General features: G+C 39.1%; 1 protein-coding gene across 4 annotated transcripts in view; it reads right to left on the bottom strand.

Moving 5' to 3' along the window:
- Positions 1–16,569, bottom strand: part of ryr3 (ryanodine receptor 3) — a 114,640-nt gene that overhangs the window by 68,218 nt on the left and 29,853 nt on the right. For all 4 annotated transcript variants that reach the window (XM_085248289.1, XM_085248288.1, XM_085248287.1 and 1 more), the window contains 10 exons: positions 14,914–14,992; positions 14,441–14,553; positions 11,934–12,033; positions 11,264–11,357; positions 9,551–9,625; positions 7,417–7,573; positions 4,927–5,091; positions 2,439–2,560; positions 2,146–2,326; positions 1,677–1,812 (listed from right to left, as the gene is read on the bottom strand). In XM_085248289.1, coding sequence (XP_085104415.1) covers positions 1,677–1,812; positions 2,146–2,326; positions 2,439–2,560; positions 4,927–5,091; positions 7,417–7,573; positions 9,551–9,625; positions 11,264–11,357; positions 11,934–12,033; positions 14,441–14,553; positions 14,914–14,992 — 1,222 coding nt within the window. The remainder of the gene's footprint in view (positions 1–1,676; positions 1,813–2,145; positions 2,327–2,438; positions 2,561–4,926; positions 5,092–7,416; positions 7,574–9,550; positions 9,626–11,263; positions 11,358–11,933; positions 12,034–14,440; positions 14,554–14,913; positions 14,993–16,569) is intronic.

Below are 16,569 nucleotides of genomic sequence, written 5' to 3' on the forward strand. Positions count from 1 at the left end.
AATTGCACAAACTCTGTTTTTCCCCTAAATAATGTATTTCCACATATTTTTAGACATGTTTCAATAAGCTGCTATACCCATTTCCTAGCAAAATATAAAAAAGAGGAGTGAATCAAGAAATGTGCATAATTACTGTACATCTTGCATCTTGTGTATTATAAATACCCACTAAAGTCTAGAATAATGCAAACCAGCCAATTAGAACATCGTTATTTCAGATGTTAGACTTACATCTGCATTTTGGAATGTAGCTTGGTGTAGACACACAGTAGAGGAGGTTGCACATCTATAACTCTAGGAAAACTGGGCAAACTTTACCTGCTTAAGTTGAGTAATGTCTCCACACTAGTAAAAATCTCTACAACAGGTGGCCATTGTAAATAGTGGTGGGATGTTTTTATGTTTATCTTTAATACACAGCCTGACTTAACTTCTGGGGATCGTAACTTTTTAGGGCTTCCAGCCAGGATATCTGGGTAGCAGAAATGCATGCTAATTTAGCCTCAAATAAGCTAATTAAATTGACATTTTCATCAGATTACAGCTGATGACATGTAGACTTAATTTTTGCAAATGAAATCCCTCTCTTCATACGAGTTTGTAAAGATCATCAATAGTATAATACAGTGAGGCTCATGGAAAATTCCTGCTTGGGGTGATATTGATGTCCATAATCTCATCATTTAACAAGCACACTGCCTACTTGGACAGATAACAGACCAATAAGAGAGAGAAGGTCAGAACAAACAAGGCCCCGACACAATTCATCATGCAAAATCTGCTACGCCATCCTGCCTTCTGCATCCTTGAGGGTGACCTCTCTGTGGGGATGGCTAGAGTGTACTCAGAGGAGTGTATTTGTGGGTTTTGAGCACGTGTGTTTGTGTGTAATGTGAGGAAGTACATGTAGGGGAGGTGGTGATGATTACAAAGGCAGTCAAGGTGAGCCAAGTGGAAGCAGTTGATGGGAAAACTCCAATGACAGGAAAACAAAGTACCCAAGAGAAAGCGGTCTGAAATAAAACTTTTCAGGGTCAGTGTGAGGCCCCGAGAGAATCAGATAATGCCAACACCTGCGATGGCTGGCATTTTGTTAACAATGCCATTTTGCCTTCAAATATTCAGCTCGATGCTCTATGATTATATCTACACTGCTTTCAAAACACTCGTGACCTAGATGAAAGCGAAGGCAGACAGTAAGACTGCAAATGTCATGTAAGTGCTGTGACCAGCTTTGAACTGCAAATGTTGAATGAAGGAAGGAAGGAAGGAAGGAAGGAAAAGAATGACATTAAGTGTCAATTAAATGATGCGACCAGCTGCTAACTCCAGATGTGGAGTGAGAATGTGAACAACAAAAAAAGTGAGGAAGTGAAGACAGAAGGGAGTAGAAAAAAGATAAAATAAAGAAGGTGGGAAGCGAAGGAAAGGAAGGAAAGAAATGAGGCATTAAGGATGATCTAAAAGCTACAATATGGAATACAGGAAATAAGGGGTGGGGGGTTAGTGAGATGAGAAACATAGAAGAGAAGGCAAATTCAGTCAATGAAGACACTGAAGGAAGATAAATACTACACGTCTACCCTGAACCAACAGCTGACAGTGTTTTTAAAAAAAAAAGAAGAAAAAAACAAACGATGTGGATATTTCATGTGATCCATCACTCAACTGTTTACCTAAGAGTTCATAAAGCAGGTTGAGAATGTCCTTCCACGCTGCGCCAGCTTCCTCCCCAGCCACCTCCCCGAAGTGGGCTGCACTGTCGTACAGGTTCATTCGATCAATGCATTTGGACAGAAGACTCAGCATACCCTGAGAAAAATAAAAGATATACACATAATTATTGTGTATTCTTTTACAAGAATTGATAATTACTGAATAGCAAGGAGTTAAACAAATACAGATGATGAAAGATTAATAGGGACTCATTAAAATACATTAAATTTATGTAACCAAAGTCGAAACATACATTCATTTAAGAACCTAAGGTTTTAACCACTTTTTCCCCCCCCCACACACACACACACACACACACACAAAAAAAAAAAAAAAAACACTTCCTGCATAGCATCATCTAAATGAGAAACATCAGTGTATGAGAGGTTTTCTTTTTGCATAGAAATTAATCACACCACCCACTCTCACCTCCTCTTTGAAGAGGTCCTGACGTTTGATGAGTGAACGGAGAAGACACTGCTTCTCTTCATGCTCCAGCTCAGAATCGGGCTGCTTAAAGTACTCAATCAAATCATTCAGTGTCTGTAGCACCTCTTCAACGTAACCGGCCACTGCTGTAGACTCTCCTGCTGCAATGCTGTCCAAAGCTCTGGGAGGAAAAAAAGGCAGAAAAGACAGAGAGGGTGGATCAATGTGTAACATTTTACAAAAATTTAGTGTGGAGTTTTTGCTAGAAGCAAAGAGGACCCTCCTAGAATTACTTGATGAAGTTGGTAAAGAGGAACGTGGTGTTACGGATGATGCGTGCAGCCCGAGACTCCTCATGTTGACAGCGCTGGAGGATGAGCCCGTCATCCATGTGGCCCTCAGAATGTAGGCAGGCCTAGCAGGACAAACACAGATGTGAATATTAATTTTTTAAACTAGGATGCAACAAGATGCCAGTAACCTGCTGGAAACTTCTGTCCTGTCAGACTTTTGAAAACTAATCTGTGTAATATCTCAAATATTCTAAAATAAAACCTAAAATAAACAGGTGTAAGAACGAAAAGCATATATGTAATCACTTTTTGTGATGTGCCAGTCTTCTATGGCTAGTGAGTTTACAACACCGATGCTCAGTGAAATCTGACTTACTGTAATCAAGCAGCCTAATTAAAAAAGACAGGGGGGGTGGGGGGAGGATTTAAGTGTAAACCCACCACCCGTCACCTCCAACACGTCTGGTGGTTTGGCATGCGGCCAAGGCTGCAAGGTCTGCCTGGCGCCAGCACGACGTGGTATTTGATGTCCCTGGACAAACGCCCGGCGATGAGCAGTGTTTATATGCCACCCTAATCCTTCTGTCTCACCCAAAACTAACTGTCACCCTCCACGTGGCCAATTATCACGTTTAAATGGGTTTCAGCCTCATGTGCACTCTCTGTGTGTCTGCAGAAAAGATGGGAGTGGAGTGTGGGTGACCACATCTGATGTATCCAAGGCTAACATTTTTAATGCATGCTCAATCATCCAGGTAAGGAAATCCCAAAAAAGATGATTCTGTTCATCTGGATGTCGTGTTTTCTATTTTGTCACTCATTCATATGACTTTTTCAGTCTCAGCTGACTGCAGGTTTCCCCAACCTTATAAACAGTACATTTGCATAATGATTGACACTAGCACCATTGACTAACAATGGGCTGTGGGGTCAGTTTCATGATCATAAATATGCATATTGTCATGACCAGTCACAGAGAGTTGGGGAATGGCTCCAATCACAACACTGTAAGATGGTGAAAGATGTGTCCTCCTCGATGGCCTCCTTGACTCACCGCTCAAACCAGCGTTCCTCTCTGTCCAGGATGTGTACCTGCTCATCATTGAAAGAGTCCACTGGCCTATAGGTGTAAATAGACTGCGGATTCCTAGCCTGATCAGTTAGCTCTTCTGGGTTGTGTCATCCGCAAACATTGTTTTCAGTTCCAAAAGAAAAACATTTGACCTGAGTTGGTTGGGTGTTTGGAAGGCCAGCCATATAGCCCACTGCTCTGACTGTGTGTTATTTGCGTATGCACTCATTGGCTTCGAGGAATGGCAGGCATTTATGGTCATGTTGTAAACAGATGGCAGCTATATATGTTGCATATTTGTATCACTACAGTATGTGCTGTGCAATAAATTATTCGTAATTATTCCTGGAGCAGTTGTTTACTCATGCTAACCATAAAAAAAGAAAAAAACAACAACCCCAAAACAGGTGCTTATCCAACCATGCAAAGTGGACAACTGCAACAAACCCAGAGTTTTACTGTCTGTGAGTTACTTCCTAATTTCTCTGTGTAGGTTCTCAGTCATCCACATCATGGTAGTCTGAGGAGCTTAAAAAAAGAAGTTGTTGTACTTTGTGAAGTCCAGTCCCCTTCTTTTCTGCTTAATTTGCACCATTGGAGTAAAGTATCGACTGGCTTATATATTATTAGTTGGAGCAGATGAAGGGGTCAGTAGCAGAAGTGCTCTGCTCAAGAACTTCATTATACTACCTTGATTACTTTAGTGTACAATATGCTGAGATGGAGTATTTTTTCCAATAAAGTCATTTTAGCATAAACACACAGGAAACCTGGGGCCGGTCAGCAGTACTTCTTTTGTTTATTGGTCATGTAAAATATAATCAAGTGACTAACGACAGTACAGTGCGCTGTGCATATGGAGGTTGAAGAGAATTTGGTGCAAACTTATTAAAAGTTTGTCCTTGACCAATAAAAAACAGATTACCTGGCTATTTTCATAGCAGTTATTTTGACATTCAGCATGAAGAGAGATGTAATAATTAATATTTGTTATGGTCATGTTCAATTCAGGTGGGCATAGCTGCTGGTGTTGCACTTAATGGAATGGGACCATAATTACCTGTATCTTAAATATACACTGTAATTATACCCTATGAAGGGTCTGAATAAGTGTGAAGAAGATCTATTCAGCTTCTAATTTGATTCATCTAAATAAACATAAACAACGTGTATTTTATGTATTGTTTTGCTGTGACAGTCCTGCAGGGACAGAGCCCTGGTCAATTTATTTTCATCAAACAGGCAAAATTAAACTGTTCATTGAATGGTCCCATCTACATCCCAGCTACATTAGTAAAAGTTACTGCAAAGTCTATTGATGCATACTCAATCATCTAGGTAAGAAAATCCCAGAAGGCTGATTTTATTCAAGTCCAAATCCAAGTTTTAAAAGAAAGAAAAAAAAAATGCATTTACCCTTCTTTTTAGGGGACCAAGACGAGATGATTTGGCATCTGGCGCCTGGTAGGACAGCCACAGTCCTGTTGCCACATGCATGATGAAGCACACAGAGTCTCCGTACTTGATCTCTGGCACGCCCATGCCATCAATGTCCCTCTTTGGGCCAGTATCTCCCTTTTCCTGTAGCAGGAACATACACAGATTAGCAAAGAGACTCAGACAGAAATAAAATCACACACACACACACACACACACACACACACACACACGCCTGGAAATGTGACAAATGAAGATGTATTGTGATTAGATGGTAATCAGAGATGCCGATTGCGGAGAATGCATTCATTGGCCTGCCAGGAGGTTGCTGCCGGCCTCATTAGCTCTGCTACATTTCTGGCACAGCAGAGATGGAGCGATGCCACTGATTGCAGTCGACAGCAAGTAGCGAGAAACATATTAAAGCCAATGTTCAACATGGCGAAGCTTTGACCTTTCCAGATACAGGAAATAGCAGGCGCAGGGGGTGTGGATAAGGGATGGAGAATAAGAGGGTTATTAAACAATCTATATTCTTCTAAAGAAACATGAGTTCTAAGTAAGAGCAATGTTTTGCTGCATTGCCAGGAGTACGATAGAAAAAGACTTTGAAGTGATGCGAGTCAGAGGGATTTTTACACTGCATCCACTGGGGATAAAGGGATATCCATGGGAACAAATGGAGCTCTGTGAAGGTGACTCAGTGTGCACTTTATGTGGTTGTAGCGATTTTAACAAAGGATAATAATTTTGGATTGTTCACATATAAAAACAGTAAACCCCCCCCCCAAAAAAAAGGCTGGCTCTCTTCAGGTAAGGGAGGTTCAGCACAAAAATACATCTAAATTTAGTCTTTTCTCCTATTGGGTGTGGTTAAAAAAAAAAAAAAAAAAAATCACAGCTCAACAGAAAGAAAAAATACACAACCTGTAGTTTTATCACACTCCTGTGCTACCTTCTACTGCACAACTTACACAACAGTGTGTACCAAATTCATGGGAATAAATAAAAGACTTTCCATTACTGTTTCAAGTAAACCGTGTGCTCCTCTCTCGTGGTAATATCCAGCGTCAAGTCATTATTTTTGGACTACATGCTATCAAATGAGAGCCGCACAAACCCTCAGAGTTCAACAGAGTGAGAGTGGGAGAAAAATGGATGTGCAACTGCAGGAAAGAAATGACTAAAGGCAAATAAGAGATTACAAAGTATGTATCTAAAAGAAAAACACTATCAGTGCATCATAATTATTTTTAATATTGCAGCGGTGAGGGTGAATTTATTTTTTCTCCCTAATTGAAAACAGCTGCAATTGCACATGGACAACATGACTGCCTGCTCCAACGTTTACAGTGTTGTCAACTCAGCAGCTATGAAAAGGTTATTTTATAGTGGAATGGCATGAGCTCATTAAGGGCTTACAGACTCGCTTTGGGAGTTGTTGATGAAGTAGTCAGGGTGAGATATTTTGAGTCCTCTTTTAATGAGGTTAGTTAACTAACAACATTTATTTACATCAACCCCCCAGAACGGCTTCCAGATCTTGTAACTGCCTTGCTCAAAGCGCACATAAGAGTTAGCTTTAAAACAGATAGTATACAGTGTTGTGAAAAAGTATTTGCCCCCTTCCTGATTTTGCATATTTGTGATACTTTAAAGTTTCCGATCATCAAGGAAATTTAAATATTAGACAAAGATAACCAGAGTAAATACAAACGAGAGTTTTTAAATTATGATTTTATTACTTAAGGTAGTTATTCAAACCTACGTGGCCCTATGTTAAATAAAAAAATAAAATAAAAAAAATTGTTCCCTAAACTTTTTGCACATCAAGATGTTTTTGTACAGTCGCTTTCTTATTTCTGAATCATAAGAATCACCTTAATAGAGGCAAGTGAGGCCTGCAGTTCATTAGATGTTATTTTGGGCTCTTGTGTAACCTCCTGGATGAGTCGTTGATGAGCTCTTGGATTAATTTTGGTAGGCGGGCCACTCCTGGCAAGGTTGTTCTAAGTTTTATCCATTTGTGGATAATGCCTCTCTAGCCATGGTTCGCTGGAGTCCCAAAGCCTTAGAAATGGCTTTGAAACCCCTTCTAGACTGATAGATGTCAGTGACTTTGTTTCTTAGTTTCTTTAGATTGTGACAGGATGTGTTCCATTTTCAGATCTTTAACTCTACTTCGCTTTGTGAGTCTGTTTAAGTGATTTCTTGAATCAACAGGTCTGATAGGGAAATTAAACTTTGCTTTCTACAAAACAAAACCAAAAAAAGTAGTTAATCACATTTAATTTGAGATTTAACAAAGGGTGCAATTACTATTTCGTACAGAGCCAGATATATTTTGATAGCTTTTTTCCCACATTTAAGTGTGAGAAAGACACAAAAAAAAATACTAAATCAGGAAGGGAGAAAATAATTTACAGTGTTGTGAAAAAGTATGTTTATACAGGCAAACAGAGCACTGACCTTGGAGGCCCTAAAGCAGAAAGCAGTGGCCGTGGTGTCAGACTTCACTCTGTCCTGCAGAACCAGTCCACGGTCTTCAGTCAGAGCAAGATAATGGCCAGTAGAGAGATGGCGTAGTCGGAAGGGCTGGCCCCACCGGATGTGGCTACCACTCCAGCTAAACACAGAGAACTGGTGTCACAAGCTTTGAGTGCAACATTGCCCTGAAATTTCTAGACTTGGTCATCTGTGATTGTTTTCACAGCATAAGGAGAGTCAGGCTTGGAAAATGCTTTTTCTCACATGCAGCACACGTCAGGAGATGGACTGTTTGCATTAGGTGAAGCTTGCTGAATATAGCCTCCAGGCTAGTAGTGAATTCACCCACCCACATGTGTTCATTCTCACATCCACCTCCATTGAGTAATCGCTAGAAAAAAAAAAAACTTTCTCAGCATTTTCTATTTTTTCCCCACCATGGAACCAACGGGGGGTTGATTTGATTCTTTTGTTGCAATAACAGGTAACAGGTACTCTAAATTGAGACTGTCGACATAATTTAATATTTGAAAAGAAGTTTTTAAATTATTTTTGCCAGGTTTTCTCTACAGAAAAAACAAAACAAAACACGTTATATTAACACAGACTCTGCAGGCACAATATTTAGATCTAAGTGCTCTAGACAACTGAGTTATTTGCGTAAATTGCCCAAACTATTCTGAAAATACAAAGCTGACTTCATTCTAGGAAATGAATATCGCACCAGTAATGTAGGATTTACCATATTTCCCTTCTTCCTATTTAAAAGAATGTTCAAATGCATGTAAAAAACAACCTTTAATTGCACTACCAACTAAAATGATTTCACATATCAACTTCAGAGCAGCTCCAGTTTCTCTCTACAGATGATGCAATTTGGGAAACATTGTTCACAATTCTCCCTTAAGTCAAAAGTAGAGACATGAGCCTTAATAGTCGCACCTGTGGCACTTTGAAAGTGTACTGAGTCTGACAGGAATTCCCAGTGAGAGCTGGCAGCCGATGTAACTGGTGAAAAATTGCGTGGGTGGCCAGTTAAAGGAAAATGTGAGAGAAAGGGGGACGGTGATAGAAGAGAGGTAGTTCAAAGCGGGTGGTAAACAGAGCCTCGAATTCTGGAAACTCTGCCAGTTAATTGGTACTGACAGCTCGGAGAAGAGATAGATGAAGTTTATATATAACCTGGGAACCTATAGCCTCCCACAATTTCTTTGTATTTTGTTAAATAAAGGGAAATATTTGTAGTCATTTATTGAAACCTAAGGAAACCTCAATAGGAATATAGTATATAATGGAGAAACAGAGTTTGCACTACACTGATGTCCTCCCCCCCCCCCCCCCGCTCAAGATGATCCCACACTGCTTCAAAAATGTTAAGATCTAGGCTCAGGGGAGGCCAATCCATGTGTGTTTGTGCGTCTTTAATCCAGGTATGCTTTTCCTACATTGACAGTGTGTTTGGCATTACAGTCATGCTGAAAAGCTGCCAATCCAATGCTTTCCAGATGGTACTGTACATTTCTGCATTCATAATTCCATTAATTTTGACAAGATCCCCAAAACAACTGGCTGAAATGCAAACTCTAAACCATGACCAAACCTCCGCTATGGCTACACATGGCTGTAGAGACACACTTTGTGCCTCTCTCCTGACCATAACTGATGACAAATTGAACTAAAAATTAAAAATTTGGAATAATCACCCCTTAAGACATTCTGTTACTGATTGTTATTCTAATTATTGTGTAATTTGGCAAAGTAATTTCTCCCCATTTCCATCATTAAGAATGGCTTTGTGACAGCTGCCTTTCCACTGAGACCATTTGTGAAGAACCGTTAGTGAACAGTAGAAGGATTAACTGAACGGCCGTATTGATTTTAAGTCCTGTGTCCCCTGTTTGTGTCCAGTTACTTAAGGACATAACTTTCAGATACTGTTTATTTACTGTAGGTAATTTTTTTAGGCCGACCACTTCTCACCTCATCCAGTTTAGATAATAATATGTAATTTTTTCATGTTCTTTTATATCCCACTCAAATAAAACAATCCCTTTGTGTAATTTCTGAGATAAACATATATTATTTATTTTATTTGTGTTTTTGAGTCAGATGTTACCTGATCCTCAGTGGCTCCACTCTCCACAGTGAACGGGCCCTTGATGCTCCCTTGCCAGCCTCATAGTTAACTATCCTAAAAGCAGAAGAAATAAATGTGGGCCTCAGTTAAGTAATTTAAGTGACAGAAACAACATGAACAGTCCAACATGGTATGCTTCTGTTAAAGCTAAAAACACCCTCTGTGAACTGGATCCCGAGGGAAATCTGGCTCCAGATTAATTTGTTTTTGGAGACATTTTGATGTTCTCAAGAAAAATATCACAGTGTCTCCATATATATGATTATTCCTGCTTAAACCTTACTGTGCAGGTCAGAAAACAAGAGATTCTTATATTTTATGATAGTGACTCAGGAGGGAGAAAAAAAAACTGTTGGGTTGAAGGCTATTTCAGTGCTTCTCAATAAATAACAGCCTTGTAACCCTTCACACAGGATTACAACAGAAAGAGTTTGGATTGAAAAAGAAAAAAAGAAAAGAGGCCTCAGGTGAATTTTCGTCAAAAGAACAAACACAAAAAAGTGGATTGAAAAGTAAATTTTGAACTCCTCCTATAACTTTAACATATGTGGTAAGTGTAAACGTTTGCAGTATTTCCTCACAGTTTAAGACAAAAAACCAAAAACTTTTTTTCAGTTTTAAAGTGAAGCTTAAAAGTGACAACATTTTTTTAGTTTATTATTAATCATCCTCAAAACTATTTTCCCCAATGGTTAGTTTGAAAGATTTTATTAATTTAATTACCGTAATTGTCGGGCTATAAGCCGCTACTTTTTGCACAAGCTTTGAACCCTGCGGCTTTTAGTCAGGTGCGGCTTTTCTATGGATTGTCCATGATTTTTGTCATATCGTAAGACGATTTGTTTTGTTTGTTCCGCTGTTGTACGGCACTACGTTGCCTGGCGGAAGGATCGAGGTTCAAGAGTGGTATGTTAGTCACATGTCCGTCCGCCAGGCAACGTAGTGCCGTACGAAGTAGCGCGAAAAACAAACTTCAAAGTAGCGCTACGCATTCAGCGGGAGGCGTGGATGACGAGCGGCGATAAACTTGCGAAAAGCAAGTTATGCCCAACTCCACCGGTGGATTCTGACAGCGTGGAAAAGTGCGAAAACATCCACGATCACCAACGGATTTTGAAGGGCTGGACTGCTGCATGATGGAGAGGAGGACACCGCCACGGCCCTTCTGAGGGTGTTCGACTCTGACACTGACAACGAGGATTTCTTTGGTTTTGAAAGTGACAACGAAGGAGAGAAGCGGAGAGTGGATGACGAAGCCATCCTGAGCCTGTTCGTTTCCGACATTGGAGAAGAGGACTTTGGTGGTTTTAGAGTGCAGGAAGAAGAGAAAGATGGTGAATGACTGACTTTTCTTCTCCGTGTCACTTCACCTGAGCCTAAAAGGTAGTCCGAATCTATTTTTCTGGTGTGCTATAGGTTACTGTTATGTACTACATGTGCAAATATGTACCCATAACTTGTTTTTCAAAATATTAATAAAAGGGGTGTGTCTCCAAACAGCCATCTCTTTCCTGACAATTCCCTTTGTGCATATTCTCTTACATATGATAAGTCAACATTGAAACACCTGCGGCTTTTAGTCAGGTGCGGCTAATGTATGTACAAAACAGGATTTTCCCCTGATTTTAGCTTGTGCGGCTAATATTCAGGTGCGCTTTGTAGTCCGGGAAATACGGTAATTAAATTACTAACCTCTGCTCCTCTTCACTCTTGTCTGCTCCAGGGATGGTCAGGCTCTCATCATGCCCATGACAGAGACGCATCACATGTCCACCAATTAAAAAACCTAAAAGGCAAAAAAAAAAAGTTCCATTTATTCATGAAAAAGAAATCATTTATTCTAATATATGGCTGCTTTGTTTTTCAAACACCATCAGTACATTAAAATGATGACAGGAAATAATAAATTTTTAAATTATAAAAAGGTGAACTTTCTTTGAAACATTAACTTAAAATTGTGAGTTTAAATTAAACAGATTTTTTTTATTTAGACACACACACACACACACACACACACACACACACACACACACACACACACACACACACACACACACACACACACACACACTTGTGTTTTCACATCCTTGTGGGGACATCTAATTGACATAATGCTTTCCTTAGCTGCTTACCCTAACATTAAGCATCAAAAATGAATGTCTAAACCTAACCCTAACCTAATTGTAACCCTGACACTAAAAAAAAAAAAATCACATTTTGAGTCTCAGAAATGTCTTCAAACTTGTGGAGACGGGGATTTTGTCCCCATAAGGGCCTGTTGGTCCCCACAAGTATAGTAAACTTCCAATTTTTGGTCCCCACAAAGATATGTTAACATGGTTGTTGGGGTTTTTAAGCTTACCTACTGCCATGTTACTTGATGAGCAGGTAGGCTGGACATTCCACAGGGTCTGCATGAAGGAGGCATCCACGTGAAAGTTGCCATTGGAAATAGAGAGATGCTGGAAAAGAGAAGCACAGTTACGTGGGGAACAGTTGACCTTGAGTTAACCAGCTGTGTTAGCAGCAGGAAAACAGGGACATACAACACAATTTAGCAACAGTGCACAGACGAGGAAGATGTCCAAGCGCCTGGAGTTGAAAAGAGATTAAAACATGTCGTCCTTCTCATGAGAAGGACGACATGTTTTAATCTCTTTTATCACTGCAGGCCAAAGGCACTGCTCCATGTAACATGCCCAGATAATGCAATAATTCCTTTGAGATTAAAAATTAAGAAAGAAAGAAAAAATAAATACATTTGAAAAACACCTACTCCTGGTAGGTTGCATTCAGATGAAAGTGAAGAGTCGATATGAGTTTAGCTTTAAGCTACACCCAAGTAAGCATTGATGCAAGGATTTCTAACACATACAATACAGGCAAAAGGGTTTAGCAGCTGCCAATGCTCACACCCTAGAACACCATTAGGAAGTCCTTTAATTGTTCCAAAATATATTCTACAACATGAAAACAAGTCTTTACGAAATTCCCCTGAAAACATCATACTATCATACGATAATATGAGCACCAATTGAGTTTTCTTTCATTTGCCTGTATTTGTCCTAGCATGTCATTTAAAAATGTCTTAATCTGTAACAGTAGACATGCCAAGTCAAAACATCTATGCACTGTCTCTCTCAAAAACAATTTTTATCATCCTCACATTTATCCAACAAAATCACCCTGACTTGATAAAAAGACATAAATGCCCCTGTCCTAAATGACAGCAATACATTCACTGTGATGTAATGAATGACAGTAATAATGCAGTGATTGCTTTTGCATTTCTGAGGTGTCCCATTCTTCAATACCTGAATTTCCGACAAGCTACTGCAGGTACAGGCTTTACAGTATCTTTGGCAGATTTGCTTTAATTGCATATTTTCCTCCCCGAAGGACTGGTATGGCCACTAGAAGAGAGTGCAAGTCACTTTCCCATGCCAGGCACGTCAATGTCCCTCACTTTTGCCATTTCTCGCGCTGCCTCTTCCTCCGTTTCTCCTCAAATCCCCCTCTCCTCTCTTTTCCATGTAAGTTAATTGAGGTCAGGTGTATAGCTCTGCATAGTGGAGACAGCATTAACTCAAAGCTCATCAGTCAGGCGGATGCGTTTCATAAAAAACATTATTAAAAAGGACCTGCATGGGGGTGGAGGGGGCATGGGAGGGGATTCACAAGTAATCGGATTTCTAGTTCAGATAGCAAACGAAGGTTTTTTGAGTTTCCCTCCTGAATTGCCTTGTCACTCCAAAGTTGGTGGGAGTGAGACCGATATCAGGGTTATCCGAGTGCTACGAAACTTTCCAAAGTACCTTTTCAGGCAGACGGTGAACCAAAGCAGATAACTCCAGCTATGTGGGGCAAATAATCTTCAAAACAGAACCACTCTTCTTTGCATACGGCGCATTTGGTCTTTCGAGTTTAGAGGAAGACAAATCACCTCAGATATAAAAAAAAAAAAAAGAATAATAAAAAATAAATAAATACCTGGCAGTAAAATAAGAAAGCTTCCAAAACAACAGCAGAAAATATCTGAACTAGGTGAGATTTGACAAGCAAACCACACAAAAGAAAGCGAGAGATTATACACAGAGTATCGGGAACACAAGAGTGACTCTGATGTAATCTGACTGTTTGAAGAACAGTACACATTCACGAGAGAAATCTGGAGTAAAGATGAAGGAAGAGCATCTGATTTAATGAAAACTGCTACAATTAATCTGTCATCATGTTTAAAAGCTGCATCCTCATTTTTAGTGGGTGGATAAATGATGTCCTTAAGTACTTTGGTGAACTACAGTGTTTTTATAATGAAAGTTACCAGAAGAGTAAATTATGTTGTTTTCTTTTCTGCAAGCTGGTAAATGTTGCTTTGATTTAGCAAGCTGCAAATAAAATATACGCCATGTGCTTGTATATTAATGCATTGTATTTATGGCTTCCTGTGATGCTAAATAACTTCCATATCATCACAAGAAGAGGTAGTTTTGCCTAAATTATTGATAAGGTTCAGTCAAGCTACTCCTACAGTTTTACAGGTGGATAAAGTTTAACTGGATTGCAATGTCAGAATTCAATTAAAAAAAAAAAAAATCATCTCTTATCCAAAACAATGAAACAGAGTCTTGGAGATAAAACTACACAGCTTGTTTGCTTGTGACACTAGGACAAAACTAAGGAAATTTACATTTGGTGGATTATTTCTTTGTTGTAATAATGCTTCTTGGTAATGAATCCTATATGACTGGAAATGGTCATCATTTGTGGCAGAGGGGTCATTTGGTTTATCATGCATACATTAATCTCAGTCACAGGTGCGCTTCTAATGCCTTCTGCTCTTGTGAAGCTCTTTTAGATGTGACTTACTAGATATCTCTCCGTCGACACACTGACAAGAATCAGGTCGTCTCCAATGCGGACTTTCTCTCCCTCAGATCTCTGCTTGGATGCAGGGTGAATGGTCCACCAGCAGGACTCTCCTATTGACATAAATACACATAAAAATAATATTCAAATAAGTGGCAACAAGTGGAATATAAAGCTTGGGAAAATCTAGTGAGCAGTGCAGACACATACATGCCCTTTAAAATCCCTCCTGTCTTTGGTTAGATCCTGTAGAAGCAGTGGAACTGTTTCCATATGATAAATGACCTTATGCTTTAGTTCAAATGTCAAATATAGCTGTACTGTGCACACACACACACACATACACGTGGAGTTTGAGTATTTCTCCCAATAATTCAATCTCAAAGTTAAATCAACCTGAAATGATCACTCCCAAAGGCTGAATTCACCTGAAAGCAGTAAAATCTCTGAAGTGCCTAATAGTCATACCATACCTATTGAATCTTCTTGCAGTCCGACATCAAATGACAGCTTGTCTGTCAGAGACCTTGATGTCTTCAAACAGGTCAAGTACTGGTGAGTGAAAAATGAACTAATGTTAGGTCAAATGAAACTCTAAGACTAGCCATAAGAGGAATTCAGCTCATGTTAAAGTGTCTCATTAGAATACAGGGGTGAATTTAGTGCTAAATAATTAGTATATTAATCAATTAGTAAGGAATTCATTCATTGATTTTCTGTTTGAAGTTATGATTAAATGCTACTGTGCAAAAGTCTCGAGCCAGGTCTTATTTCTTTCTCTTTTTTTTAATATAAAAATGAGAAAATGGGTGCAAACATACTTGGAGATAAATGATATAAAACCAAAACAGAATTTGTCCAATTCTAATAAGCTTGAAAGTCACCTTTATACTTCAACTTATCCTAAACTCTCTTAGGCAAGCTTTCATGCCTTTTCTTCAAGTAGTCTTCAGAAATTCTTCTAGAAGACGGTCGAAGGACATTCAAAGCTTCTCTTTCGATGTTGGCTGCCTTTTGTTCTGTTCTCCATTAAGATCCCACACTGCTTCAATTATGTTGAGGTCTGAGCTCTGGGGAAGCCAGTCCATGACTGATAGTGTTCATTTTGCATTAGCAGTTAATGCATGCTTTTCCTCCGCTGGCAATGTGTTTGGGATGTTTGTCATGTTGAAAAATGAAGCAGTTGCTAGTAAAGGGTTTTCCAGATGGCACTGGATGGTCGAGCAAAATCTGATGGTGCTTTCTTCGTTCTTAATTTGATCAAATTTGACAAGAACACCCCACTGGATGAAAAGTAACCCCAAACTATGTTAGAGACTCCATCATGTTCTACAAATGGTTGTAGACACTCACTACTGTACTTCTTTTCTGACCTCTTCTAATACATATTAAAACAATACTGTAAAATCCAGAATCGTTGCTCCAAGTGTCGGTGAACAGTATGTGGATTAACTGACAGGTCAGAGCCATATATCAGGTCTCTTGTCAGCTCTTTGTTGAATTTTTTTTAAAAGGACAGATACATGCAGATCCTGTTCATCTGCTGTAGATTTGTGTTTTGTTTACTCCTGATAAGTTCATCTTCCACTTATCCATATTCCTTAAACTTTTTAAGGACTACACATCATGCAAAGGTACTCCTAAGGCAACACCTCTCTTGGTGACCTTAGTGCAAAAAATACCATTTAATCTCTGCCAAACTGTGTTACTGTTGTTTTTTTTATTTTTGTAGATTTAGCAAAAAAAAAAAAAAAAAAAGTGTATTTTTCCAACAGGCCATTAGTAACAACGTATGTAAAGATACAATTTAAAATTGGTTCTTTACCAAGTTGTGTTATGTGCAGATGCAAAACTGGTTCATCACTTGAGTTAGGTGGCTTCTTATGTTGAAATCATACTGTAGGTCATTCTTCTGAAAGTATAAGGTTCAAGGACTGGACTGAAAATGGGTGACAAAGCAGCTAAAGTCCAAAGAAAATATTTGAAAGATCTCCAGAAAGCTTTAAGAACTATTGTTCAAGACCACTATAGAAAAAAGACAGTCTTTCTTTTTGGAAATGAAATAAAAAGAAACAAGTGGTGGCTCAAGACTTTTACAAAGAATTGTGTGAATTGCAGATTATGTTTTT

Source organism: Mchenga conophoros, linkage group LG15 (assembly GCF_057382185.1).
Source record: "Mchenga conophoros isolate Kocher_MC1m ecotype Shallow Benthic linkage group LG15, M_conophoros_male_GT1.1, whole genome shotgun sequence".
NCBI classification, from domain to species: Eukaryota; Metazoa; Chordata; class Actinopteri; order Cichliformes; family Cichlidae; genus Mchenga; species Mchenga conophoros.